This window comes from Kryptolebias marmoratus, linkage group LG3 (assembly GCF_001649575.2).
Source record: "Kryptolebias marmoratus isolate JLee-2015 linkage group LG3, ASM164957v2, whole genome shotgun sequence".
Classification (NCBI taxonomy): domain Eukaryota; kingdom Metazoa; phylum Chordata; class Actinopteri; order Cyprinodontiformes; family Rivulidae; genus Kryptolebias; species Kryptolebias marmoratus.
The window spans coordinates 6954378-6981533 of NC_051432.1; the positions used below are offsets into that span (position 1 = coordinate 6954378).

General features: G+C 40.9%; 1 protein-coding gene across 5 annotated transcripts; it reads right to left on the reverse strand.

Moving 5' to 3' along the window:
* Positions 1-737: 737 nt before the first annotated feature.
* On the reverse strand, positions 738-25390 carry clockb (clock circadian regulator b). Of its 5 annotated transcripts, none has more exons than XM_017425799.3 (24): positions 25084-25390; positions 22632-22718; positions 20512-20657; positions 17423-17511; positions 16833-16892; positions 15764-15912; positions 15324-15415; positions 14962-15051; positions 14644-14764; positions 14417-14530; positions 12753-12871; positions 12574-12656; positions 10200-10306; positions 9948-10095; positions 9686-9761; positions 7491-7635; positions 7244-7347; positions 6864-6977; positions 5817-5975; positions 5105-5305; positions 4478-4683; positions 4205-4337; positions 2796-2930; positions 738-2564 (listed from the first exon to the last, which is right to left on the reverse strand). In XM_017425799.3, the coding sequence occupies exons 4-24, from the start codon at positions 17437-17439 to the stop codon at positions 2244-2246; spliced, it is 2694 nt and encodes an 897-aa protein (XP_017281288.1). In that variant the 5' UTR covers positions 17440-17511; positions 20512-20657; positions 22632-22718; positions 25084-25390; the 3' UTR covers positions 738-2243. The 5 variants fall into 5 exon arrangements, with proteins under 5 accessions (XP_017281288.1, XP_017281287.1, XP_017281286.1 ...); XM_017425798.3 differs by having other exon boundaries at positions 5105-5308; XM_017425797.3 differs by having other exon boundaries at positions 7244-7350; positions 25084-25389.
* Between the last annotated feature and the right edge of the window lie 1766 nt (positions 25391-27156).

A 27156-nucleotide genomic window follows, 5' to 3' on the forward strand; every position in this document is an offset into this window, starting at 1 on the left:
TCTTCTGAGGATAACTGTTTGATTAGGAGTCTGTCCCCATTTTTTTCTTTTTTTTTATTTATAGTAAAACCAGTGCTCTGCATTGCCCAACATCTATATACTTTTCTGGTCACACGTCTCTTCTCATATGAAAATATAATGGGTTACAGTGACAGGTACCACACATGCAACGTCTCTCGCGCAAGCCGAGCCGTCTCCCACGAAGGGCTTGCGGCAATACGCAGCCCAACGGAAGGAGCACGATTCTTGAAAATTACATTTTTTTATATACTGCAACGCAAGAACTGATTGGCTATCTCCAGGGGGAAACCACTACTGACCGCGCCACCCCCCCCCCGAGTGATACAAGATCAAGGAAAGGAGATGCTATACTCACACACACACACACACACGAGCGCCCACACGCACCAGCTTTCCAACACTCAGACAAAACAACACATTCTACACGCTCCTTTGCCAGCGATTACACTCCTCCACTCCGAGGCTTTTCAGTTTTGATATGGCTTATCACTGTAGCACACGCACCGAGCCAAGATCCATTACTGTCTTTACAGATGGACCGCGGCCCAGTCCTGGTTTCAACTGCGGTTTGAGAACTGAGAAATGGGCGAACCGGACTGCATGAGGTTTTCTTTTGTTTGTTTTTCTGAGGCCAAGGACGAGGAAGAATGCTGAATGACAAAGAAGACCAGGATAAATGTTGGGAGGAATCCAAACTTGCTCAGAGAAGGAAGTCAATAAAATCCAATCAGGGTGAAAGTTTGAGGGTTTTTTTTTTTTTTTTTAATCTCAACAGAGCCATTCATGTATTTTTACCTCACTTCATTGCACTCGGACTGTTTGCCAATAAGGAAACAAAGGAAGCTTGTTTTTGTTTGCTTGTTTGTTTGCTTAGGTTTGCCTAGGTTAAATGTTTTTTCCGCTCAGGCGCCACACCCTCAACAACACGAGCTCCTCTGGTCTCTGCAGCATCACTGTCTAATCCTTCCTGGTCTGGCTCCAGACTGAGGCAGAAGCAAAAAAAAAAGACTTTCCACATTCCTGAGAGGACAAGTACCATCCAGCAACTTCAAACCTTTTTACTAAGTCAAATGTTTTAAGACACAAGGGGGCAACCGACACACACACACACACACTACAGACGCACTCATGCTCAGTCATGCACACAAGGATTGTATTCTCAAAAAAGTACACATTAGCTCACGGAATCACACCACAGATTACAAAAACTAGGTTCCAACAGTGATTTTCTTTACACAACCACATTAAGTGCTGAAGTTGTCAGGAGGTTGAGGATATACTGTTTGTTAGGGCTCTCCGACTGTTAAAAAATAATTCCTACTATATATACACAAATGACCTTTAATTAGGGGTAATATCTCGTTGGAAAATATTTACGACTTTGAATAATCTAGGTAAAAAAAAAAAAAAAACAATTTACTATGTTATTGGCACTTGGAATCACTAAACCCGTCATACGTAGAGTAATCATCCTGCAAATAATTCAGTTGAACTGTAATCTAGCTTCTCGCCGAGCCTATTTTTGTAACTACAAAGTTAAAAAAAATCCATTTTTGTCTTGGAGACACAGTGTTCAAAAAGCAGCTTCCACAAAAACACCCAAGCCCAACCTTTTTTTTTTTTTTTTCGAACACACTGATAGGCTTTAAAGCCTCTTTCTGAACTCTTTTTTTTTCTTCTTTTCAAGAGAATGGGGAGGAAAGGAGTCTTAAAGAGCATCTCACTGCTCTGTCTTTGAACAGAAACCACTTAAAAGTAAAAATTCTTTTGTCAAAAGCAACTAATAAAAGCTTACACAGTTATTCTTTCCATGCAATCATATAAAATACTACAGTTCTGTTTTCTGTTAGGCTATACTGAATATTTACAAATTTTCTTTCTTTTTTTATTATACAGTAAATCTGTACACGGTCAGTCCACTTGGAGACACCTTCACAAAGAGTCTGTTGCAATAAAGTGTATCTTCTCAGGTCCTTCCAGACTCTGAAGCTCCCTCACGTTGCTGATGGGGACTTTATCCACCCTACCATCACGGTGACGTTCGTTGGTGAGTTCCTTCTGGACTCACAGCCTTTCCTCATTCCTACAACTCGTTTCTTTTAGACTAAGGAAGGGGAGGCAATGTTTGTTTTTTGTTTTGTTTTTTTTTTAGAGGGAAAGACGTTTGTGATGATCACAAACCCACCACAAACTTCCACACTGAGCTCGCCTTCCTCCGGGCTTCACTGCGGCTGGTTGTTAACGCTGTCAGTCCTGTGTGACGATGGGGCTTTCGGCTGTTTCTGAGGCTGCGGCTTCAGCTGCTGCTGGTGCCTCTGATGGTGAGATTGTTGCTGTCGTTGTTGCTGCTGCTGCTGTCGCTGCTGCTGCTGTTGTTGTTGTTGTTGTTGTTGTTGTTGAGGCTGCGGCTGCTGCTGTTGCTGCTGCTGCTGCTGCGGCTGCTGAGGGAGCGCCGCCTGGGTGAACGTTCCCTGCTGCTGGAGAGGGAAAGCTGCCTGCAGAATCAGCTGGGCAGACTGGTTGCTGTGGAGAAGACGAGTACCCTGGCAGGAAAACAGTGCAATCAGCCAAGCCCTCTCTTTTCTTTAATTCATTAAAACCCATTTTGCTCTTTTCAAACACTCAAATATAGGCAGAATACTCCATTTCCATTCTTCTTCAAAAATCAAAGTATTTTGTCAATAGCAGCTCTAAAATTTGATAAATATTCTCCGTTTTGCAAAACAAAACATGAATAATAGAGCTTCAGCTTGTCCCATATCCTGCACTCTTACCTGTAGGAATTGCTGTTGCTGCTGCTGCCCCTGCTGGCTGCTCTGTGCAACTACAGCTGTTTGGTTTTGGCCGTCAGGCTGACCTTGAGCTGGTTGAGCTGGTTGCAGAGTCAGAGTCTGGGTCTGCCCACTTTGCTGTCATAAAAAAGACACACACACACACACACACAAAAGATGATACTCTGTTGTGTTTCAAATTGTTTCTAACACTGTTTCCAGACAAACATCTTCAATTCTGATCATCTCTGATAGATGTAAGACATTTGAGACTGAAAACCGTTGAACTAATAACATCGTCTAACAATGAATCTGTAACTTTAACAAAACACCTAAAGACTGATGTTTCTACAGTGTTCTCATTCAATTTTAGGGACTTTTAACAACAACAAAACAAACAAAAAAAAACATTCAAGGATATTTTACCTGGTAATAAGCCAAACTCATAATAAGTTACATGTTATGAGATGTGTTCAGCTAGGGGAAACAGCTGGTCTCTTTTATAAAACCCAAGCAGAAGTCTGCATGATAACTAATCTGTCTTTGCTGCTTTTATAGAAATTGCAAAGAAAAATGGCAAAAAAAAACTAAAAAAAACTGATGCGATCTTAGACTCTACAGGCCTTAGTTAGGTTATTAGTAAAAATTCAAGTATGGCTTGTTTGGAAGGGTTGAAAGGAAAAAGTCTCTTCTCTCAGCATGAATTAAGTTCCCAAAGTTGCATCTGAACGAACCACAAGATTTCTGGAACAAGTCTTGTCCTTTAGACAGACGAGACCAAAGCAGCACAGTGTTTGGTGAAAAACAAACAGCACATCAGCATAAACACCTCACAGCGACTGTCTGACACAGCGGGTGGGAGGGTGATGACTTGGACTCGTTTTGGAGCCACAAGACAACTTGCAGTCATTCGGTCGACCACAAACTTCAAAGGATTCTGGAGTCAAATGTGAGGCCGTCTGCCTGACAGCTGAAGCTGAAACTGGGTCATGATGGAACAGAACAATGATCCAGAACCCAGCAGCAAATCTACAGCAGAATGGCTGAAAAAGACAAGAATCAAGACGCTGTAATGGGCCAGTCAACGTTCAGGCCTGAACCGGACTGAAAAGCAGTGGTGAGACCTTTAGAGAGCTGAGCAGAAACAAATGTCTAAATAACAATAAACTGAATCAACGCTGAAAAGAAATTAAAAGTGGTTTTACAACCATGGACGTTTCCATTTTGGCTTGGCTGTTGTTAAACAAATAATGACACAATGGAATCTGTTGTGTATTTTTGTTCATTTAAAGTTAGATTTGAATCCTCTTAGAACCTGATAAAGACCAAATCACTGTTATTATGTGCTGATAAATAAACTCCTAGAACTGAAAGAGGGTGGCCTTTTCTTTTTCCCATTGCTGTGTATTTACCTGCTGGCCACCAAAGGGGTTGTACGCAGTGACCACCTGACCCATGAACATGGAAGTGGGCACCATGACAGCGCCACATGCATGCATTGGAGCTGTCACAAGTTTGGTCACCAGTTGCTGTCCTGCAGGGAATCTAGAATGAAGAAAAATTAAAAAAAATATTGTATTACCTTTATTCTCTTATGTGTGGATGATAATTACTGCAATTCTTGGATTCAGATAAGAACTGCAGCGACTACAGAACAATTTTCTGGTTGATTGTGCTCTTCTTACCGGATTTGTCGGTCCTGTGTGAAGGTGGCCACAGTGGTGCCTTGCTGCATGTTGTTCTGCGGCAGGCTGGTGCTGATCTGCAGCACATTAGGCTGTCCAGGCTGGGAAATCATCATGGTGTTGTACAGTGGGGCAGGTACAGATCCCTGGGCCTGAGGCTGAGCCTGGGCCGGCTGCTGCTGCTGCTGCTGCTGCTGACGCTGAGGCTAAAAAAAAGAAGAGCCAACAAAGTGCGACTTAACATTGGTTTATTTAAAAATAAATTTAGTTTCCTTGAAGTTGTCTATCTGCTCTGCTGCCACCTTTTTCTTAAGAGTTTTCTCAAGTTCACTTTATAGTGATATGTAATTATGGCACATTCACGTCACTCATATTATTGTTTTCTTCATGGTTCCTTTTAGAAATAAATGGTGGGTTTTTTTCGAACAAAAAGCATTTTAAAATGCTTGACTACCACTGTAAGGAAATACTAAAATCCAACTTTGTGCCTTTCCGGCTAAACAAAACTAAATCACAAATGACTCTTATCTTGGAATCAAAGTATCGTACAGAAACCTGAGCACATTTTTAACCTGATCAGTATCTTTATGAGGGGTGTTTGTGTGTGTCCAAGTGAATGTGTCCCACCTGTGCGAGTGTGTTGGTCTGCTGCTGTAAGCTCTGTTGAGGAGGAGCGGCCTGCTGCTGAATGGTGAGCTGCTGGGTTCCCGAGTGGACAGGGTTGATGGCTGTTTGCTGCAGCTGACCGGTTAAAGTAGCTGCCTGCTGGACCGAGCCCACCTGGGGGAGCTGGACGTTCATGGCTCCCCCCTGCTGCTGCAGCAACATCTGCTGGAGACATCAGATGTCGGACCACAGGGATTAAAACACTTCAAAAAGTTGATTTTGTTGGGTTTTTTTAACTGTCAAATGTTTTCATAGGAACACAAGAACAATCCAGTGAAAGAAAATGTCTCAGCAGGGTACTCATATAGTCTATTATTGCCATTTCAGTAGCAGAGAAATAATGCATAATGCATTATTGTAGTCCTTATCTAGGTCAGGTAAAATTAAACATGACCCAAAAGGCAAAACCAAAGCAAGCTAGCATTTTTAATAAGGCTGTTTTATTAGATTATTTATTAGTTGTGCTCAAACACATTATCTTCCAAAACTGAATTGTGAGACAAAATCTCAGCCTTTATAAATACTGTTTGCAGCAATATTTTCTTTAGCTGCAAAATTTAAGTAGGCAGGCCTTGAGTTAACTATCTACTTAATCTTCAGTGCAATACAATATGAAAGACTTGAAGCAGGATGTTCTAAACGAAAACTAAAACTAATAATTGACTGTGACTACCGGCAGGCCCTGGCCCTGGACCCTCTGCAGCTGCTCCTGGATGTGCCGCAGCTCCTCCTGCTGTCGCTGGATGTTCGCCTGGATCCTTCTGGTCCTCTCCTCCAGCTGCTCTTTAAGGTGCTGCATGGCGTTCACCTGTGCTGAGAACTCCATCACCGGCTCAGAAACGAACACAAAGAATAAAAAAAAACAACTCACAATGTGCCTTTATGTTCTACATGTGACATGTGGTGGACTGCTGATAAATCAAACTGCATATTCAACATGAAGACGGCAGGAAAATAGATATTACAAAATGGCGGAAAAGGCAATTTTAAACATGCTTTTAAGACTACTTAGTAAATAATTCATTCAAGTTACCGTTGCTTCATACTGCAAAAGACTGCAGCGATAGATCTGTTGTTGCATTTTTTAGGATCTGTTCCTCCTAACAGAAGGTATTTTCAGATCGCAAGGGACCACTTCACAATCCTTTTCACAATTTGAGGTAGTTTGCTTTTTTTAAGTTTGTCTTCACACTTGAGGTGCTGTGGTCATTTGTAGTCGTAATAACTTTTTATCAGGTCATCTTTGAGCTCCTGCTTCAGAGTAGTAGATTTACTGGCTCAATGGAAACTCCGAAATGACATAAGGGGCTGTGATTGGTCCAAACATAAACTTCTGTTGTTTGGACAAGCACGTTGAATGTCCCTCTTGTGCTATTAAAACTACATTAATGTTGCTGAAGAAGAGGATATTTAACTGTCGCAGCACGAAGTAAACTGATCCGTTTATATGAGTCCTAGAACTCCATCTGAATGTTTGTTGAGTCCTTTCAAACCTTGCTAGAAAAACAGATTTAAAAGATGCACAACACACAGCTCCAACTATGGAGCAATTCATTGTTGTTAGCGGCCGAGTGTTACACAATCTCAGGGTTCCACTGGTGGTGTGAAAGCTAACATGTAAGTCCCTGTAGCCCTCAGAGAGAACTTATAATCATTTGGTCTAAAAATGCCTACTGTAATGTGTGCAGAAATGATGCGGGTGTAGTGAAGCAATTCTCACCTGTACATTTGTCTGAAGCTGCTGCTGTGGTTGTTGTTGCTGCTGCTGCTGCTGCTGCTGCTGATTGATCATCCCAGGATTTAAACTCTGTCCTGTGGTCTGAGAGCTCATAGACTGCAAGAATACAAAAGTTCAATTTGAAAAAATAAATAAATAACAAATATATATGAACATCTCTAAATAAACTGGTAGCATTTAGTGAAGTCCTTGACTCCTCCTATTATTGTACTCGATACAGTTTCAAACAAAAAACTCCAAAAAATCTTTAAATTGAACATGTTCTAAATCCACTTTGTTTTGGTACAAACTTTCTCCAACTGATAACATAAAATAAGAAGCAATGTTCTGCTACATGTCATTTCCAGCCAATCCCGACTCACCTGACTGCTGATGGAGGAGCGCCGCTGTGATGTCATCTCCATGGTGGTGGCCAGTGACTGCCGAGGAGGCGTGGCCATGTCCATGTGTAGCTTGGGAGCTGTTGCTGCTGAGTCAGAATTATTGACGTCCAACAGTCAAACTCTATTGTCTCTAATGTAACTTTACACATTAGAAATATCACAGACTCATCCTTGTGTCGGCTTTAGCCTAATGTACATAACGTGTGGCCAATAAATGTGTCCTTACAAGTGCAAGTGTTGTCAGAGACGTGCGATGAGGACTTGCGGGAACTCCGTGAAGAGGTCGAGGGGGTCCGGCTGTGGTCGAATCGTTCCAGAGCCTCCTTCAGGCTGGTCGTATTAAGCTGTGACTCTGAGCCAGAGTCCTGACTCTAGAAAGGTTAAAAAAAAACCACCAGCAAAGACAAAATTAACTTTTACTGGACGAAGAGGAAAATAACAGGCCTGAAAGACATAAAATGTATGAAATCTGACCTAACCCATGTCTACATACAGTACAGCTGTTGTTTCTGTAGTCCCTATGCCTCTAAGGGACACCACAAAAGTCAAAAGAGCGTGAGAGGTTTTTACTGTACAGATATTGTCACAGTGACATTTGCACTGGTACCGAAACCAGAACATATTTACTGGATTATCAGAAGTCTTTGTGAGGACTGAAGTAATAAGGGGTGCTGTTTCACTCAGTTCCACTAGATGTCACATGAACAAGAGTTGGTATGTCTCATGAAACTGGAATAAAATAAAGATTCTTGAAAGAGTGATCAAATCCAACTCAAACAGCTGACTGATGCGTTTTCTATTTGAGACAACATTTCAGGCAGTCTACAGTGAAGCCACCACGTTGACAACAGGGTCAGGTTTCAAAGCAAAGACGATTACAGTATCAGAAAAATGTGAAATAGACAGCCACAACATTTTATGCTGCAGTTACAGTACTTTAATGTCACTGTGTGTGCATTTTGCAGTTTAATGGGAATATAAACAGCTTCAGGGGAAATTAAGAGCTTTTTATGTATGCACAATATACAGTACTGTTTACATATGAAAGAGTGGTGGGCTTCTGTAAAGACTGGCCCCAGCTATGAGGGTAAACTTTCTGTTTTAGGCTGGTTCTGGATCGAAGACATACTGTACTTCCAGGAGAACACATAAAGTGTTTTTGCATATCAATGAATGCATAGTCGCACTCATGCAAAAAGGTTGGACCAGCCGCTGCGCAGAATGCTGGTGTAGATTCTCAGTCATCCAGGACATGACAACCCCAGCAAGCTGAATTAAAGGCTACTGGACTTTTCTTAATTCTCTGAGATGTTCTGCTTCTTATCTGAGACAATATCTCATTTCAAAGTGAAAGCTCTTCAAAAATAAAAATAAAAAAAGACCACTTAAGTGGAGCTGTTGAGCTTATATTTACTAAGCACCGTTTTATTTTGATTCACATCAGAAAAATCAGGACACATCATTAGTGTTTCATTGCATTGTGAATGCTAGCTGCGTAGAGCTGTCCTGAGCTGAGCAACATTAGGTCACTTCCTTCTCCTTCAAATGGCCTTTCAGGTAAAAACAAACACTGATAAACAACTAGTGAAAAACTGGAAATAACAGTGTTGTCATTTCTGTTTGCTTCTCTGAACAGAGAGCAGGAATAAAAAGGGAGATTTGTGGCTTCAAGTCAGCCCCAGAAGAGGATTTAAATATTAAACCGTGTTCCACCATGATGTACATGTATGCAGGTCATCACTTCATCAAAAAATAAAACCAGTTATGTGGAAGACTTTTACTGAAGCAGGAGTTTGTTTCGGAGTTCATTTTAACCTTGCCAATTGTTATTTTTTTGACTACAGTCAAAGATTTAAACACTTCTGCAGCTACTGGTTTAATTATTTAATGATTTAATTAGTTTACTGTAATGTTAACATCGGACAGACAACCAGAATAGCAAAATAAAGCTGCTTCATAACAACAGAATGTGACGAGTGGGAGAAACGCATTCCCCTGGGGATTCATTAGAAGTCTGCGTATGACACACCAGGCCACTGGGTGGCGTCATTTGTAAAACTCTGATGAACTTCAATCCATACTTACAAAGATTTTTCTATACAAAGCTGGGGATAGTTGATCGCAGTAACATTATATTACTTTTTGCCTGACAGACCATAACATTTAAGCAAGTAAAAGCTTATTTAACACCGTCTTATGAGCAGATACCTCAGGAGCTTCATTTTTCTCTAGTCAAAGTGGAGGGAGCTGTCATATTTGTGCTGTGTGCAATATATCACTAGTGAAGACATTTAGTCAGTCAGCTGACTGACTAAATGTCTGTTTTAGTTCAATTTAGTCCCCATACTGGACTCTTTGTGCCTCTTTTAAAAAATTAAATTGTGTGAAATGAAGAAACCGCTCCTAGAAGTTGTGTTTTACCTTATCAACAGGGACCTCAGGATTAGACTCTTCAATGCCCAGTTCTCTGCGTTGTTCTGCTCTAACTTCTGCATAGCTGTGTTTTACACAACAGAGAGAAAAAAAAAGATTTTACAAACAACCAGAAAGAAGCAAAAATATAGTATGCATGAAAGGTGGAACAGAATAAATTAGTGTATAAAGAAAAAAAAATTAAAATAAAAACTTATTAGTAAAAGAAGAACAAAAGCCTTCAGATGAGATGTTGTTAAACTGATCGTACCTGACTACTGTGTGTGTGCAGACAATAAACTCAGGCCGAGAGTTCCACTGATGATAGGTGATGTAGTAATGGGTCTGCAGCCAGATCCACTGTTGACCCTTAGTCAGGAAACGATAGTAACACGACTTCCCTTTGCCATACTGCATCACTGAGGAGGAAGACGGGTGGAGACAGGTTTGTTTACAACAAACAGAGAAAACAATAGACTTTTACGTAGAATCTTGACCTAAAGAGAAACTGTAAGAGCCTCACAGTGTTCGTGACATTTGGCTAGAGTCTCCAGGTCGTCCACGTGGTAATAGTCATACCCCGAAGTTCCCAGAACCTCAAAAGGCAGGTAGCCTATTATTGGTGGAGCTCTGAAAAGAAAAAAAAGGCAGGTCACTGATATGACACTAACAGATAAGAAATGCAATGTTATAGTCGAAAACACAACTCAACAAATGTTTGTACCAATTGCTGATAAGGATGCAAATACATAAACATCAAAGCATCTTTATTTTCTTGTTCCAGTATTCTTCTGTTTATGTCACAATTGACAACTAATTGACAGCCATTGAGATCAGTTTGGGAGCTGATTTTGGACTGTCCCCCAGGATTTTTCTGATTTTATCAATTATTAATGTTTGAGACAGGTTAGTGTTCAAACAAAGGACCTAAAATTACTGAGGCACAACCTCAGAGCAGAGCAGGAAGAAACTGCTACACCACTGACTGCGAGAAGAGAAAAATTCAGAGGGGGGGTAGAAGGTAGAAAGTGGAAAAGTTGCTGAAACACAGGTTTCACAGGTTGAGGCAGAATAAAATATGTGGTGTCGTAACAGGGGGGGCTTGTCGCTGGACAAGACGCGAGTAAAGCAGCGGTCAACGACCTGCAGAGCCGTGACCTCTGCAGTCCTGCCTGTGGTACGGTTCTGAACGACAGTGAGGTCAAGTCCTTCGACGGTTTAGTGAGATGTGAGACGGACGGCTGCAAATCATTTTCAGGTCGGAGGAGTCGATCATCGCTCTGACTGTCTAAGTCAGTAGTTCTCAAACTTTTCATCCTGCTTCCTCCTTGGAGGAAGAAAAAGAATTTCAGGCCCTTCCTTGGCTCAGGAAGATTCAAACAAAGTGAATCAGGCTTACCTGAAACTGCAAAAAAAAAAAAAAACATAAAATGAAAGAAATAAATAAAAACCTCAAGATTTACATAATTCATATAAATTTCTCTTAGTCATGATGTCAAAAGAATGTGACTTAGTTTTTCTAACATATGGTCCTTTTCACACCAGCACTTCATATCTGATCTGTGGGATTCGACTGCTCGTGGTCAGCTCTGACTGAGAGCGTTCACACATGGCAAATATAGCAAATATCTTTTCTGTATGCAGAAACACACACAGCCACTTTACACAGACAGCCGTCAGTGAGCGACAAACAGGACATTAGCAGGTCTGCTGATGTCTCTGTGATAATGGCAATGCATGCAGACATCTGAACTATATTATTATTTTGACATTAACACGATTCAGAGCCTTTTCGGTCGCATTTATGCAGAATTATCTCTTGATGAGCTTAATTACCTAACAGAGCCCATATGGGTGAAATAAACAAGCGTACATTGAGTAATGACTTCACAGAGCTCTCTGTCAGAGATAAAGACTGAAGATTTTCACCTATAAAACTCCGCAGCTGTGAAGCCGTCAGCTGATTTACTGAGCTTCACTGGGATCGTACCATCATTAGGTGGTAATAACAGGACGTAGCTCAGAAGCTCACAGTGACTACATCGGGTCTCAAATCAATCAGAACAGACTCACCACACATCCTGCAATCCACTCTTATTAATAAAAATCTTGATAAACTGACTTTTTTTTTTTATTGAAAGAGATAAAAAGTTCATTAAAGCTTTTAAGAAAACAAAAAGCCACACCATCAGAATATTTCCAAGGATGGCCGTTCAGTTATCTTTAATCAGCTAGGAGCTAAACAGACGGGTTTTTTTTGTCTGAGTACTAAGTGGGCTGCTTGTGTGGGGTCATGCAGTGAGGTTCAGGACAGACTGCGTCCAGACTACCAAACTTATGTGGATAAAGGGGCTCCAAAGTTAGCCTGAGAGAAAATGTTTTCAGTGCGCACTCAGATGTGAACTTGGTGCTAACCGATTGCAATCGGGTCACTAAAGACTCGCTGGTGAACCAGGTGTGAACACGGCTCCTGTCTCGAGATTGCCATTTGGAGCGTTTCTTTGTTTCGTTTAGTTTTTAAACATGAAGAACAATCAAATGAGAACTGCACTTCGCTGGACGAACAAAAACAGTCTGCAGCACATGCGTGCTTTTACCGTCCCATCTGGATGCAACGTGAGTCATGTGACCTGACATTCCTGTTAGTGTGGAACATCAAAACAAAAAAAGGACTTGTACATAAATTATAAATATTAGCGCAAAATGAGTCATTTACAACAAACGTTGTCAGTAGCTTACATATCCATACTGGTTAATGTAACGTCTCTGACACTGATGAACATTAGATAAGGTTGTTGTGTGTTCAGGATTGAATTACCTGCCAAGGAGTTCAGAAAGAATCTATTTGTAGCGTAAAGAGCAAAGCACAGTTTAAATGTGCCTACTTGCGTTCTTACCTATGATCTAAGAAGAGAAACTTCCACTCTAGACTGTGCCTCGAGGTGAATTCTTCATTTGGCTCCTCTACTGTACACATTTCCTGCAAACACAAAAGCAAACACGCAGGACTTTGAGCGGAAGTTCTGTGAAGGAGAACGACATATAGCTGGGACTTCAGTGAATGTCTTTACGATACCTTGATAAACTGAGGCTTGGCCAATCGAACCGTGGCTACAAAGCACACCTGGTCGTCAAAGGCAGGTTGCAGCGACCGCTGTAACACCCCCGCCAGACCATTCCTCGCAACGTTGGGAACTGCGCGACACGGAACAGTTGTTTTTATTGCGATTAAAAAAGGAAAATGTGACGTGGCTCTGAGCTCTTCTCAATTTAGAGCAAGGAGAGACTTCTGCCAGGACTGACGGAGTTTTACGGGATATTCAGGCCATTTTGAAGTTGGATTCAGTGAAAAATGTATGATGAATGAAGCACCCCAGCAGCTGCAGATAGCTCTTAGAATTACCTCAGTTTGGAAAAATGAGTTTATGTCAGACAGGATTGACAAGCTAACAGCTAATCTGAACGCAGCCAAGACCGAAGCGGATTACTGCCATCTTAAAACAACTCCAGCCTCGAACATTTCACAGCAACTAATGCAAACAGTATTGTGTAAACCTCCACCTGTCAATTTGGCATTACACAGTTATTTCAGCAGAAACATTGGCAGCAGCTGTAACTGACACTAGGCTGCACCAGAAGTGCTACATCTTGCTGCTGCTGCTGCTATTTTTTTGCACTTACAAACAACCACCAAAATCTCTGTCAACAACCTTGTCCTGCAAAATTGTTGTAATGTGCCAAGTCGTATCATAACCACCACTGTGCTTTTTCAGACAGGGTGCTATTTTTAAACACAACACCCTCACCGCCCCTACTCGGCCTCAGAGTTATACACGACTATTTCGTCATCGTAATTTTATTTTGAAAGGATTACTAAGTGGAAACTACAGCCACAAGTGAGCTGCAACTTCATAACCACACTATGAGCCCACTTCTCCACTACGGTTAAAATGAAGGAACACAAATATCCCCTGCTAGCAGAATCAGTAGTAGCAGAGGTATGTGTACCAGAGGCCTCTGCTCCATCAGAGGGTTTATCAGCAGCGGAGCCTATGGTATTATCTGGATACAGCTATTTTTTTAAACTAAAACATAAAATGGATAATAATTCCAAAGCATGAAGCGGGTACTTAAATTAGCTGTCATTAAAATGAACACAGTAAATTAACATTCATATCAGTGTTGTGCTCTCTAATCTGAAATTTCTTTGAATTCAGAAATGAGTTATAACGGCTTTGTTCAGCTTAGCGCTTTTTTTTTTTTAACCCCAACAGGTTGTTGTTGTGCAGACTCTTGTACTATGAGTGAAGGATTAAATAAACACTCGTTGTGAAATTCCTGAATCGTGTGTGTTGATGGGTGGAGCTGGGATGGTTGGTCGACCGGGCTGTGTGTGTGAAAAAGAAATCAGAGGGGGTGAGGGTGGGGGTGGGGGGGACCTGTATTTGACGAATAATCAAATATTGACCAACGAATTTGAAGAGTATTTCTGCTTGAAATGCCCGTCCCTACTATCTCCAACTAGTGAGATTCTTTAAACCTTTTTCACAGACTCCCACTTTAAAATGGCCAGAGTATATAAGTATGTGAACTGCGTGTCATCTTATAAAATAGTTTTTAAAAACTTTAACATAAAATAGACTTGCAAACAATTTTTAATACCCCTTCTTTTAGTCTAATTTTAAATGTCTAAGACTGATGTGCAGAATAGGACAGATAAATGACCAAAAAGTGACTTACCATTGTTGAGAGACTTGAAATTGCCGATGAACTTAACATACTCATAGACGGGGGGTTCTTTAGGGTCGATGGCCCCTCGCAGCATATGACAGCAGAACTCCAAATGATTCTTAGCTGGACACAAACAAACAAAAATTAACTTCAAACAAAACCATTTCATGCAGAGTATCAATGAATCGTTTCAAAGAAGCTGTACATATAGCACAAAATGACTGAGTGCTACTGACTCTTCATATAATCAGTGCTGAGGCTCTCTGGGTCGGTGGGGTGCGTGGACAGAGCCTTGTACACTTCAGAGTGTTCCCCAATTGGCAGGAAGTTTAGCAGGTTCTGGTCAACCAAGTCCGCCTGGGAAACACACACATCCAGTCATGAAAACGCTGAAAACAAGAGAAAATTCAAATACTTTCCCAAAAATATGTCATCTTTACAGGTTTAATCTGAACCCTTCCACATGTACACACACAAACCATGTTGAAATGTGTTCTGGGATGCAGCTGAGTGCTAATATATATTGATCAACAGAAAGAACCAGTGTTATTTACCGGTAGGTGTTCTAGTAACGAGGTGACACTCTCAGAGACATAAAGGATGTTCCCGTCAGTCATTATTGCTATAAAGAACCCATCCAAAGCCTTAGAAAAGAGAACAAAGGAACAGTGAGAGGTTGTTTTCCAGCTGGAGGACAAGACAAAACGAGGAGTTGCAGCTATAGTTTTTGCCTGCCAAAAAAATATAAAACACAACTAAATTACATATGACAGCTTCCTAATTAGATGAGGAAAACAAACCATTTAAGCCTACATACACGGGTTGACATTGCATCCAAAGCATGGATGCATTAGTGGGTATGACACTGGTGTGGTAACCTAACAGAGAAGAGAGTACAAAATGTGACACTTCTGACCTCCAGCATGAGCTGGGTGAACTCCTCGTTGCTAAGAAATGGAGGCTTCCAGTCCTGTCTGATCTCGCTCGACTCGGACTGGGCTGCAATTTCTGTTGAAGGAAAAACGACTTATTAGGTTTATTAGGACTACAAAATAAAGATTTTCTTTTAAAGACTCGACAATAGTAGACGGTGATGTGGTAACAGCACACAAAGAAGATGGAATAAACGACAAGCAGATGATTCAAATTCTACTTCACATGTACATTTACTGATGGCTCATAAAAAACTGCAATAAATCATCATCTAAGTTTTAGTGATAAAGGTAATCAGGCCCTGATAGCAGCATGCACTTGAGTAAATAATTAAACCCAAATATAAAGGCGGAAACGTTTAACCAGCATAAACAGTTCCACATGAACACAGGAAGTGACGCGAGGATGATGAAAACTCCTGACCTTTGTGTTTACACAGGAAGTCGATGCTCTTCTGCAGGATGGTGGACTTGTCCATCTTCCTGGTGTTGCCCGGCAACATGGTGCCGAGCTCCTTGATGAGGACATTGAACTGGTCTCTCCTTTTCTTCTCCGACTTGTTACGGGACACACTGTCGTCCAAAAACACAGTTACGGTGTGACTCTACATTTACATTTGAGGCACACGTTTAAAAATACAACCCTCACAGAAGAACAGATCTGTCATGTGACCTAGAAAATGTTGAAGCCTAAAAACAACCAGTGGTATATGTTAACATTGTATGGTAAAGACAGTGCTGCATATCCTCCGTAGAAACTAACATACATACTTTAGTACAAACTACACTCTAGTACACGGCTACTTGTATGGCGGCCCGGGGGCCACATCTAGCCCGCAGGTGAGCTCAGTCCGGTACCCACCGAGTAAATCCATTTAAAAGAAAACTAGATTTTAAGTAAAAAAAAAAAAAAATCAGAGAGAGAAACATTTAAAAAATCTGAAATGACAAATATTCCTGTCAGAGAGGTGATCCTGTTATATAGATGATCTATGTCAGGGCTATGTTTAGTTGAATAGCCTTGCCTTAGTATGTAAATTAAATAAACCTTCTTGCCCTTGACGTGTGTTCCTATATCTGTTTGTTAGCGAAATATCTCACGAACTACTGGACCAATTTAAATAAAACTTTCAGAAAGTAATCACTGGATGTAAATCTAATCGGATTAACTTTTAGAGTTGGCCTGACTTAAGATGACTGTCACAAGCAACTGACCTTAAAAACAACAACACAAAAATGGCTATAACTCAGTCAGTTTTAAAGATAATCAGCTAAGATTTGATGCGGTAGTAGCTGAGAATCATTGACAACACATACTCTGAGCATGACATCTCACAATGCAACATAAAATGTTATTTTCAAGGCTCGACCAAAACGGCTACAGTTCTGCCATTTCTCAGCATGACATGATCTCAGTCTAAAACTCATCAGCCGGGTGATGATATGCATTACTTCAAGGATAGCCAGGCCTTTAATTGTTACATGTAGCTTACCGTTTTGCCTTGTCCTTCTCATCTTCTTCCATCAACCCATCAAAGATGCTACAATCATCCCTACAGGGGGCAGAAAGTGTTTGACATTTAGAGGTTCTCTTTACTTTCTTTTGTTTTTTCCTGAGCCGTGCTGGGCTGGCAGCTCACAAACATCCATGCACTGTTAAGATTAGCATATAATGGAGGATAACTAATTAGGCAGGGTTAAAAATAAACTTCCTAGCAGACATGCCAGAAGTAGGTTTATTTTTGGGCGCTATGGGAAAAAAATAAATTGTGACAGAGAGCATAAGAAGGCAGAAGGAGAAAGTGAAAGAGAAAGAAGAAGAAAAGGAATGTGTCAATAAGGCTGAAAGGAGGGTGTGTTCGCCCAATTAGTGCTTGCATACTTCCATTTAAACTGGTGAGGAAAGCTGATATTGACATTTGGTTTTGAATGTTTGGGATATAATGTTAATACAAAACATGAAAAAACTTGCAGCCTTTGATTAAAACCCCCCAATTCTATTGGCTTCCTGTTTTTTGAACATATGCGCAGCGTCTATGAATACATCCTGTGGATGACATCTTGACAGCGCGAGTCTGCATACCCAATACTTGATGTCATGGTGGCTGCTGATCAGGACTGTGGCTGCAGTGATTTGTTCTTTAGGCGTGAGGTAGGCATTTGGAAGAGCACCTGTAGACAAAAGACAAAAAAAAAAAAAAAACAGAACTACAGGTTTATTGTAAGCTTTCATATCACGTTAAGTGGTTTCACAAATGGCCAGAAAAGATTTGCACCTTTAATTAGGTGCTTTGAAATAAATTTGGAATTACAAGCCTGTCGTGACACATAAACAAACACTCATCTTGACAAGCAATTAAACTGCCTGCCTTGTAATTGGTTTGGTATGTTAGTGTGAGGCTATTTAATCTATGCCCTCTCACACAGTAATAACGTGCTCGTAGGGTGACAGAGTGCAGCCGATCTCAAAAAAAAAGGCGGACCTTGACGGAGATAAGGGTGGAGTAGAGTACCTTACTCCATACACAAATAAACCGGCTGACGTGCAAGTGACATGCTTGAATAAAGAAGTGCTTTTACTATACATGCCTGTGGCAGACACACAAAAAAAACACACATTTCATTAAGACCTAATACAATTGCCTTAACATGTGTCTGTTTTACAGAGGAACTTATTTTGAAGTCTTGGTCGATGCGTGCCAAGAGGCAATTCCTGCATGCAACTGCAACAATAAATCCTTGTAAGGAAGTAATCCTGACATCAAACAGTATTTGTACAAGTGTCACCAATATTATTAATGGCTGTTCTGCTCTATTTAGGTAGACGTTTGACATCTAAGTACAAACCTTTATGGTAAATGTATGGTCAAAACTGTACACAAAGATAATAAGTGGGAAACAACACATTTGAAGTAATATTGTGTGTGTAATAATAAATTGTATGTAATTTATAGCACATTTTTTAAATCAATAGTTCAAATCGGCATTGTTGTTAATTTTATTTTGCACGGGTATTGGAAGTCATGGTAGTTAAGAAAGTCTCTTTCAACTAGGGTTTTACACATCGGGAGAACATAATAAAAATGATTTGATTTACCAGGTCCTAAAATTATTCAAATCATACCTCAGGTGTACAAAAACACACACCCTAATAAACAAGAACAAAGCTGTGTGTGGAAACGCAGAAAAGTCCTGCATTGCTGCTTCCATGGGATTAAAAAGGAAAAGTTTCAGCTGGGAGCTGCTGATCAAACATATTGATTAACTGATCATCATCAGTGTGAGCACCTCTATGGAAGCAGGAGTTCTGTCAGTTTGCTGCAAACTGAGTTTTCTGGAGCATACAGGTGTGTGTGAACACAGTGACGAGGAGGAAAGACGTCAGCAGTGACCTTAGAGAAGCAGCTGTTGCTGCTCATCAATCTGGGAAGGGTCAAAGGTCATATCCAAACACTTTGGAGCTCATCATTTTACAGAGAAAGATTATTCACCAGTGGAAAACATTGAAGACGTCCTAGCAAATTCACCCCAAGGTCAGACTGTGCAATGCTCAGAGAAATTGCAAAACAAAAAAAAACAGAGGGAGCTCCACCTCAGTATCTGCAGGCCTCAGTTAGCAGGTTAAAGGTTAAAGGTTAGAAGAAGACTGAACCAGTATGACTTGTTTAAAATGTTTTCAGGAGAAAGACTTTCCTCTCTAAAAAAAAAAAAAAAAAAACACTGTGACAAAACTTAGGTTTGCAGAGTTGCAGAGATGTTTGCCCATGAAGCACAGCACCATGTTCGATGAAAACCAAACAATTTATCAATACAAACACCTCAAATCAACTGTGGAGCACGGTGGTGGAGGGGTGACAATTTGGACTTGTTCTGCAGCCACAGGACCTGGGCTCCTTGGAGTCACTAAATCGACCCTGAACTCCTCTGTAGACCACACACAGTGTTTCCATTTCAGCTTTTTTTTGTGTTATAAACAACAACATGTTTTAGACCCTAGTAAAGACCATATCATTCTTCATTATCTCCTGATACTTGAAACCCTAGAACGGAAAGACTTTCTATTTTTTTCTCTTTCCATAACTGGACATAGAGTTATCTGGTTATTTGCAAGTCCAAATAGCAGCAGCAGCTAACTGTAGCACTTCTGGCAGGGACATTGTAATATTTCTGCCAGAATGACGATGTAATATTAAAACTAGAAGCACTCAGAGAGCGCAAACCTCCAAAAAGGCCATAGCTCCATTAAAAAAAAATTGTCCAATCCAGATCGTGAACTGGATCACCACCAAAATTTAAATCGACTTTTTCCAATGACAACTCCAACAGTTCCTGAAAATTTCATCAAAATCTGTCATTTAGTTTTTAAGTAATCTTGCGAACAAACCAACCAACCAAAAACATAACCTCCTGACCAGAATGTAAAATGCAGCATCGGCATGAACAACTATGAGTTAATTTGGGGATTGGAGTTGTTTTAAGATGGCAGCAATTCACTTTGGTCCTGGTCCCACTCTGACTAGCTGTTAGCTTGTGAATCCGTTCAGAATAAATTTTGTTTCTCCAAACTGAGATCGTTCAAAGAGCTACCTACAACAGGTAAGTTTTCCACAGAACCCCACTTCAAACGATCTAAACGTTTACTATACACACAGCTTGGTTCATAAAGTGTTTCACAATGTGAACTAAAACCATAACTGTGTCAATCTTTTATATATACAGTAACAAATATGAAAAGCCTTTTTGCTTCTTTGACTTTTTTTTTTTAAATAGAAATTGGCACGGAGAACAAAGTCTGGAAACAAAACTGTTTTTCCATCCTCTATTTTTTCCCCCACATACTTATTCAAACCTGGAAACACTAAAAGCAAGTTCTATACTTATACATACTGTTTAAGACTGCATAAGAATCCTGTTGAAGTCAGCGTAACGTGTGTTTATCTACTTGTTTATGTGAAAACGTTTGCTCTGAAAAAAGTGTTTCACATTTGTTGTTAGGAAAACGTTAAAACCATGTTACATGTGCTACAGCGCACATAAATGAAAGTCAGAAATTTTAGATTTACTTAAAAATAAAAAAAATCTGAAAGGTCAAATTTCAAAGCTAACTTCATGAGATAATGTAAGTGTATGGCGTGATGGGCATGAGAGCGTGTGTGTGTGGGTGCCCCTCACCCCACTGCAGCTTCTCACAAAACGTCTTTTCTCAGGGGTCGCAGAGAGGGGATGAAGCTGACTCAAAGGTCACAAGCAACGGCGAGGTCATTGGGGGGTCACGAAAGGCCAACGGACCAGGGGGAAAACATGGCGGCTGAGCAAACCTGAAAGAGAAACCAGAGCACGACAAACGGGTCAGACGCAAAGCCATCGCACCCAAGAAGTTATCAGTTTTAACAGCTACACAGGACGTTAAAAACTTTCCATTAGTCTTCTCTATTAAAAAAAAAAAGTTAGAAAGTAGACAATTATGCTTTTGCCTGTGCATGTGTCTGTTACTGAAATATATAGAGTTAGCCTGATTCAAGATGTCCGCCACAGCCAACTGACCTCAAAAAACACAAACGTGGTTTTAACTTGGTCAGTTTTACAGATACTGAGGTACAGTTTGGTGTTGGAGTAGCTGAGACTGAACCACAACAGATATTCTGAGTGCTAACAGAATCTGCAAAATCTTTCTTTACATTTCTGCCATTAACTGTATGACATTAACTCTGTCTTCCTGTTAGGAAAACATTTCATAAACCACTGGACAGACTTTCATGAAACTTTAAGGAAATAATCACTGGATGGACATCTACAACTAAATAACCCAATTTAAAATGGCCACCACAACCAATTAACATTAACCAACACAAAAATGCTAGCCTTATTGCATGAGATTGTGGTATTTTCTAGGTTTAAACCCAGAATTGCTGTCAAAATATGCAATTCTTTAATGTTTTTGATTTTAATTCTTTGCATATGTGTCTCATCTACAATAAAAACTAAAAACTCAGAGAGCACAAACCTCCACCAAGGCCATAGGGTCATTAGAAACTTGTAGGATCCTGATCACCACCAAAATGTAATCAGTTGTTTCTTGGGACAAACCCCAACATTTCCTAAAAATTTCATCAAAATTTGTTTGATAGTTTTTAAGTAATCTTGCAAACAGCCAGACAAACCAGCTAAGACTACAGAAAACACAACCTCCTTGGCGTAAATAATAACCACTGAATACGCATCAGTCACGACCAAAAGTCTACCGGATAATTTGTAATAAAAGGAGCAAAATCCGCAGAATCATGTTTTGTTGCCAACAATTACAAGACGTTTGTTTACAGTCGAACATTGGCGAGTTCACTTCGGACAGTCTTGGAGTGTGATGGAGGTTGAGTCGGTAAAATAATCCCTGGATGTAAACAGAGTCGGGGGGAGAATCAGAGACAAACGGCTCGAAGAGAAAAGGTGAAGTTCTTCTTCTTCTTCTGAGAAGAAACTAAAAGCTGTGAGGACGAGAGTCGACAGAAGTGGAGTCATTTTGGGGAAGGAAGTCGTGTGGTGGAGAGCGTTAGAGAAAGAGTTGGGGCTCATGTGCCGAGATATTCTGGACTCCAACGGGATAATTTCTGTAAGTGATCACTGAATTTAGCTGTAAGCAGAAGTGAGGAATATTTGCTGTTTTCTAACTCAGTTTTTACAAAAACCCTGATGAGTTTGTGTTACATTCACCCCCAAACAATCATTTATTGATGTGGAAATTGTGTAAGAAGCAAAACAATTCAACTCAAAAGCACTGAAAAAAATCATGTACTTAACCAAAAAGGCCTTTAATTTATTTGATATTTTATAATTTGATGCACAAATGCATACAACAAAACAAATAATGTTATAACACCCCTATCTAAAATGATCGTCAACCAGTAAAGCAGATTATGGTTTTAAAAATTCTTAATTTACACCGTTTGTAATCATATCCAGACACAAATGTCAGTACAGTCCTAAACATTATATACACTACCCATCTATCCATCCATCCATCAATTATCGTTACCCACTTCTCTTTTTTGGGTTACTGGTGCCTACTGCGTGAGAGGCGGGGGACACCCTGGACAGGTTACAAGTCCATCACAGGGACACATAGAGACAAACAACCATTCAGGCTCTAACTCACAGAAACTACCTAATAAAAGTGTTTTATTTCACATATAAAGGCTTTGAAATTCCAATGTAATGAACCATTAGGCGATAAAACAGGCAAAGAGATCTGGAATGCAGTACTCCTTTTTTGTTATTACTATTATTTTTAAACTTACCCTTGTCTGGAATGTCTCTCGTAGGCAAAACTATGTCTTCGATCTGAAGCCTCACAGGCAGCGACAGAACTTCACACCACACCTGACCTGCAACACAAAGGAGCCCTGACTCATTCACGAACACCCACGGGCCAGTCGCTGTTCGACATGCATGTAGAATGTCACGGCAAATGCGAATGAAACAAGGAATTTAAAAAAAAAAAACACAACCATGGGTGAATCATTTCGTTTATCGTGCGGGCAGCGAAATATCAGCAGAATACATTAGAACGGATGACAGCAGTGTTAAAAAGCTGCGTGTGAGAAACACTGCTGCAAAGTTTAACATGATCCAACCTCCTGCCCACGCCGCTGTGACACAGACACAAGCAAGAGCTGTGCGTTTACGAGCCGGGAAGAAGCCATGCTTTGAGGGAATGTTGACATTTTTTTTTTTTTTTAACTTTTCACTGAAACAAACGTGCTTATCTGAATAACAGCGATCATTATGACAGCCTCCGTACTGTCCCAGAAGAATCTGCTGAAAGAGCTGTCAGGTCTGCCAGCAGATAGACAACAGATCAATGATAAGATCACACTAAACCACCAATAACGACTTAAAGAGGCAGTGAGGCGACGAAAAAGAAACCAATGTCCACATTCCCCTGGCCTGGCAGAGGTGGGCATCGTTAGCACTTCTCACAGATAATGCCAATTTGGTTGCTCTTTTCACCTTTGCCATGTGATTTTAGCGGACCTACGTGATACGCTCACTGTCGTCCCAGTAATAGTTGGGATCTATTTATGAAAAAGAGCCGGCAACTGGTAAAACAAATTCACTTTTGGAGAAAAATAAATAAAAAAACAGATCCGGGGAAGAACTGCTGCAGGATGTTTTGCTATAATTGGGTCAATTATGTGGAGAATATGGATCAGTTTTACTTTGACTAAACTTCCCCCTTTTTTTGGAAAACCTTCACTTTTGTGAACTATTTTAAGCCTGCATTGTGTCGGTCTATCACATTTAAAAGTAAGTAGGTCATCCAGAGGCCTCAAGTATTCAGTAGTTCGTCACTTAAAATGAGGAGGACGTAAACAGTAGACTCACCCCCCCAGGACGAATCTACCAAAACCATAAACCTTCAGGGATGTATTTTGCTAACTTACTACTGCTGTATTTATACACCACCTCCATTCATTGAATAAGTGTTTGCAGAACCCCCCCCCCCCCTGCTTTAAGATAAGGACCATGGGAGGAAGGTCAGGTTGACTGTAAAAGCTACAGATAATGCTGTCAAACATTACACTTTCCAAATATTTTTACACGTACAGTTGATTAAAGCGCCCCGAGGAGTCCGTCCCGGTGTCCTCTGAGGTGTATTTTTGGGATGCTAACCCAGCACAGCCTCATTAAAGTGCTTCTTCCCGAAGCTAAGACACAGCGCACCATTACGGATGAATAAACTCCCGTGTTTTCAGCAACATAGCCACGCTGTAATGTTGTCGAACAAACACGCTCGCCCGCCATTGGACATAACGTACCGTCTTTTTTTTATTATTATTATTTTTAATGCCACAGGTGTTGTTATACAACCATAAGAGAGCAACCCATATACTAGCCAGCTAGCAGGCTAACTAAGCTGGCTACCGAAAACTGCCCGTTTAACGTGGAGGTTTAATGCTCTTACTGTCCCCGTTTTCCTCGCGCCGCGCTGGCGAAACACCGAAAGCCCGCCGTTGTGACGGGCGAAAAGAAATAAACAGGAAAATCAGCGCCCATCACTGCGAGTTGGCGCCGCGCCTGGAGCTGTCACGCAACAACTGACATTGAAGGCGAAATAATCTCCAGAAAAAAAAAAAAACGTAACCGTTCGATCCCCGAGCACCCGGCACAGCAACCGGGGGACGCGGCTACGTACAACATGACTACACACANGCTTACCTGGTAAAATCACCTTTAGCCTCCTGTGAAGAACAAAGAAAATATAGGTTTAAAAAAGTGCAGTAAAACCAGACGTATATAGTGATGTCTGAGAACTGAGCAGTGATCATAAAATGTGTGTTTATGTTCTGTTTGGAGAGATGAACGAGCGATAAAGCCTGCACTGCTGGAACCAGAGAGGAACACTAAACCTCCATCTAGAGTGAAAGCTTTGAAGGCCTGCAGAGCAGATATCTGATACTGTACATCTGCACCTGCACAGGGGGGGCGCACACACACACAGACGGAGCGACGAGGAGGACACGCGCACGCGCAGTGGCACACACAGAAACTGGCAGCTCAGAATGTGGGTCACTGGGCCTTCGAGCGTGCGGAAACAGTCCCGAAGCCTGCGCTGCAGTCCGACCGCTTCCGCACGCTCGAAACGAAAACACAGCTCGATAACGACGTCTCTCCCCCCTCCACCACCGCGACACGCAGCAAGTTCTCTCTGTGTGTGCAGTAAATATAATAATAATAATAAAGAATTACCTCCGCGGATACTTCGACAGCAGCCTCCGTGTTTTGGTTGCTTTTTTTTCTCGCCTACTTGAAGCGGTACACCGAGGTGGAGGGGGCCGGGGAGGACTTCGGGCTGAGGAGAAAAACAGGAGGCCTACTTCATATTATACGACGTACAGTCATGCGCAATGGAGACAGTAGGGCGCACTATTTTACAAGTACAGTAGCAGGGGGAACGGAGGGAATCGCTGAGTGATCTCCGAGCAGAGAGAGAGAGGAGGAGGAGGAGGGGGAGATGACTCCGCGTTTCAGTGCCTTTCCCACACCCAGCCGGGTTTCTGTGGGAGTCCTGGAAAAAAAGGGTTTTTTTTTGGTATAATAAAAGTCACTGGATCGCATTGGACAGCGTATAGAATCAACAGCGCAGGCTTACCCATGAGAGAATATAATAATTAATGCAGTTGTGGAAGCGGGATTAAAAAAAAAAAGAAAAAAGGATGAGCGGAAGCAGGAAGGTAAGGGGTTCCCCCCTTTAATCGGCATCCAATCAGAAGCCTCACAGGCTGTGACGTTGACCCAAGACACTGTGTTGAGGTTCCCCCTCACTGGGCTTTTGGGTGGATGTGCCCTGAAACTATTGTTTTTCCAAACATTTCAACCGCTATTAGGCGACAATAAAAAAAAGCAGGAAAGGTAATTGTTGTAGTTGGCCCAGTAGAGGAAAAAATATGGAATCACTTAATTTAGAGGAAAAAAAAAACACTTATGGAATCATTTTGTAATTTGCAGTACGAAAACAAACATTAGCATCAGATTAGACCTGCTATTTAGTCGAGTAAAAAAAAAAAAAAAAAAAGAGCGTACACCTCAGAGAACTGCTGCACAAAGCAGACCGACACGAATCGTGGCTCCAACACGAGAGATGTCAGCTGAAACAAAGGAGGGGATTGTGAAACGTCAAGAAGGTAAAGCTGTTCTAGTTTGCTGCTTTGAGGTGTTGGTTGTTCCCTTTCAGGTGTGTCTACAGTCTGGACCGAGTACAAACAAAACGGGAAGGTTGCAAAAAGGAAGCGTACTGGTTCTGGTGCTTCAAGATAGAAAACAGAAAGTGCACAATAAAACAAAAGAAATCACCTAAAGAGAAATGGGATTTACGAACAGAAATGCCAAACGAAAGCATCAATAACACATAAGCAGAAAAGAACACGGTTACAGAGGGTTAAAAACAGCAATCATGGACTGTGGGTGACTGGATGAAAGGGATCTTCGGTGATAAATCATGAATCTGTATTGGGGAAAGTGATGATGATGCCACTTTTGTTTGGTGTCTGTCCACTGAAACAACCTGCAGAAAACATGAGTTTCCACAGTCACTGATGATTTGGGCCTGTGTGTCAAATAATAAATGTGTGCTTAATAAATGCTAAAGTCTACACCGACACTTTTCTTGTTCCATCAGTTGAAAAAAACTGTTTGGTGGTGATGTTTTTAATTTTCAAGATGATAACGCATCTTTCCATAAGACAAAGGACGTGAAAACTTTCCTTCAAGAAAGACATAATGTCAAAGGCACAGCCTGCAAAAAGTCCAGATCTCAATCCAGTCGATTATCTCTGGAGGAAGTTGCAGAAAACGATCAATGACACGATTCCAACCCGCAAAACTGATCTGACAACAGCAACAAGAGACAGTTGGAGGCAGAGTGATGAAGATTACTGTTCATCATCAGTTAGGTCCAAGCTCACAGGTCCAAACCCACAGGTGGAGCAACAAAGCACTGATGGCACCATGTTTTTCTTAAGAATCCATCAATCTTTCCTCTACTTCATCTAAAAAAAAGCAACTATGACTGATTAAAACAACTACAGGTGCTGGTCATAAAATTAGAATATCATGAAAAAGTAGATTGATTTCAGTAATTCCATTTAAAAAGTGAAACTTGTATATTATATTCATACATTACATACAAATTCATATATTTCAAATGTTTATTTCGTTTAATTTTGATGATTACAAATGACAACAAATGAAAATCTCAAATTCATCATATCAGAAAATTAGAATATTACTTAAGACCAATAAAAACAAAGGATTTATAGAAAT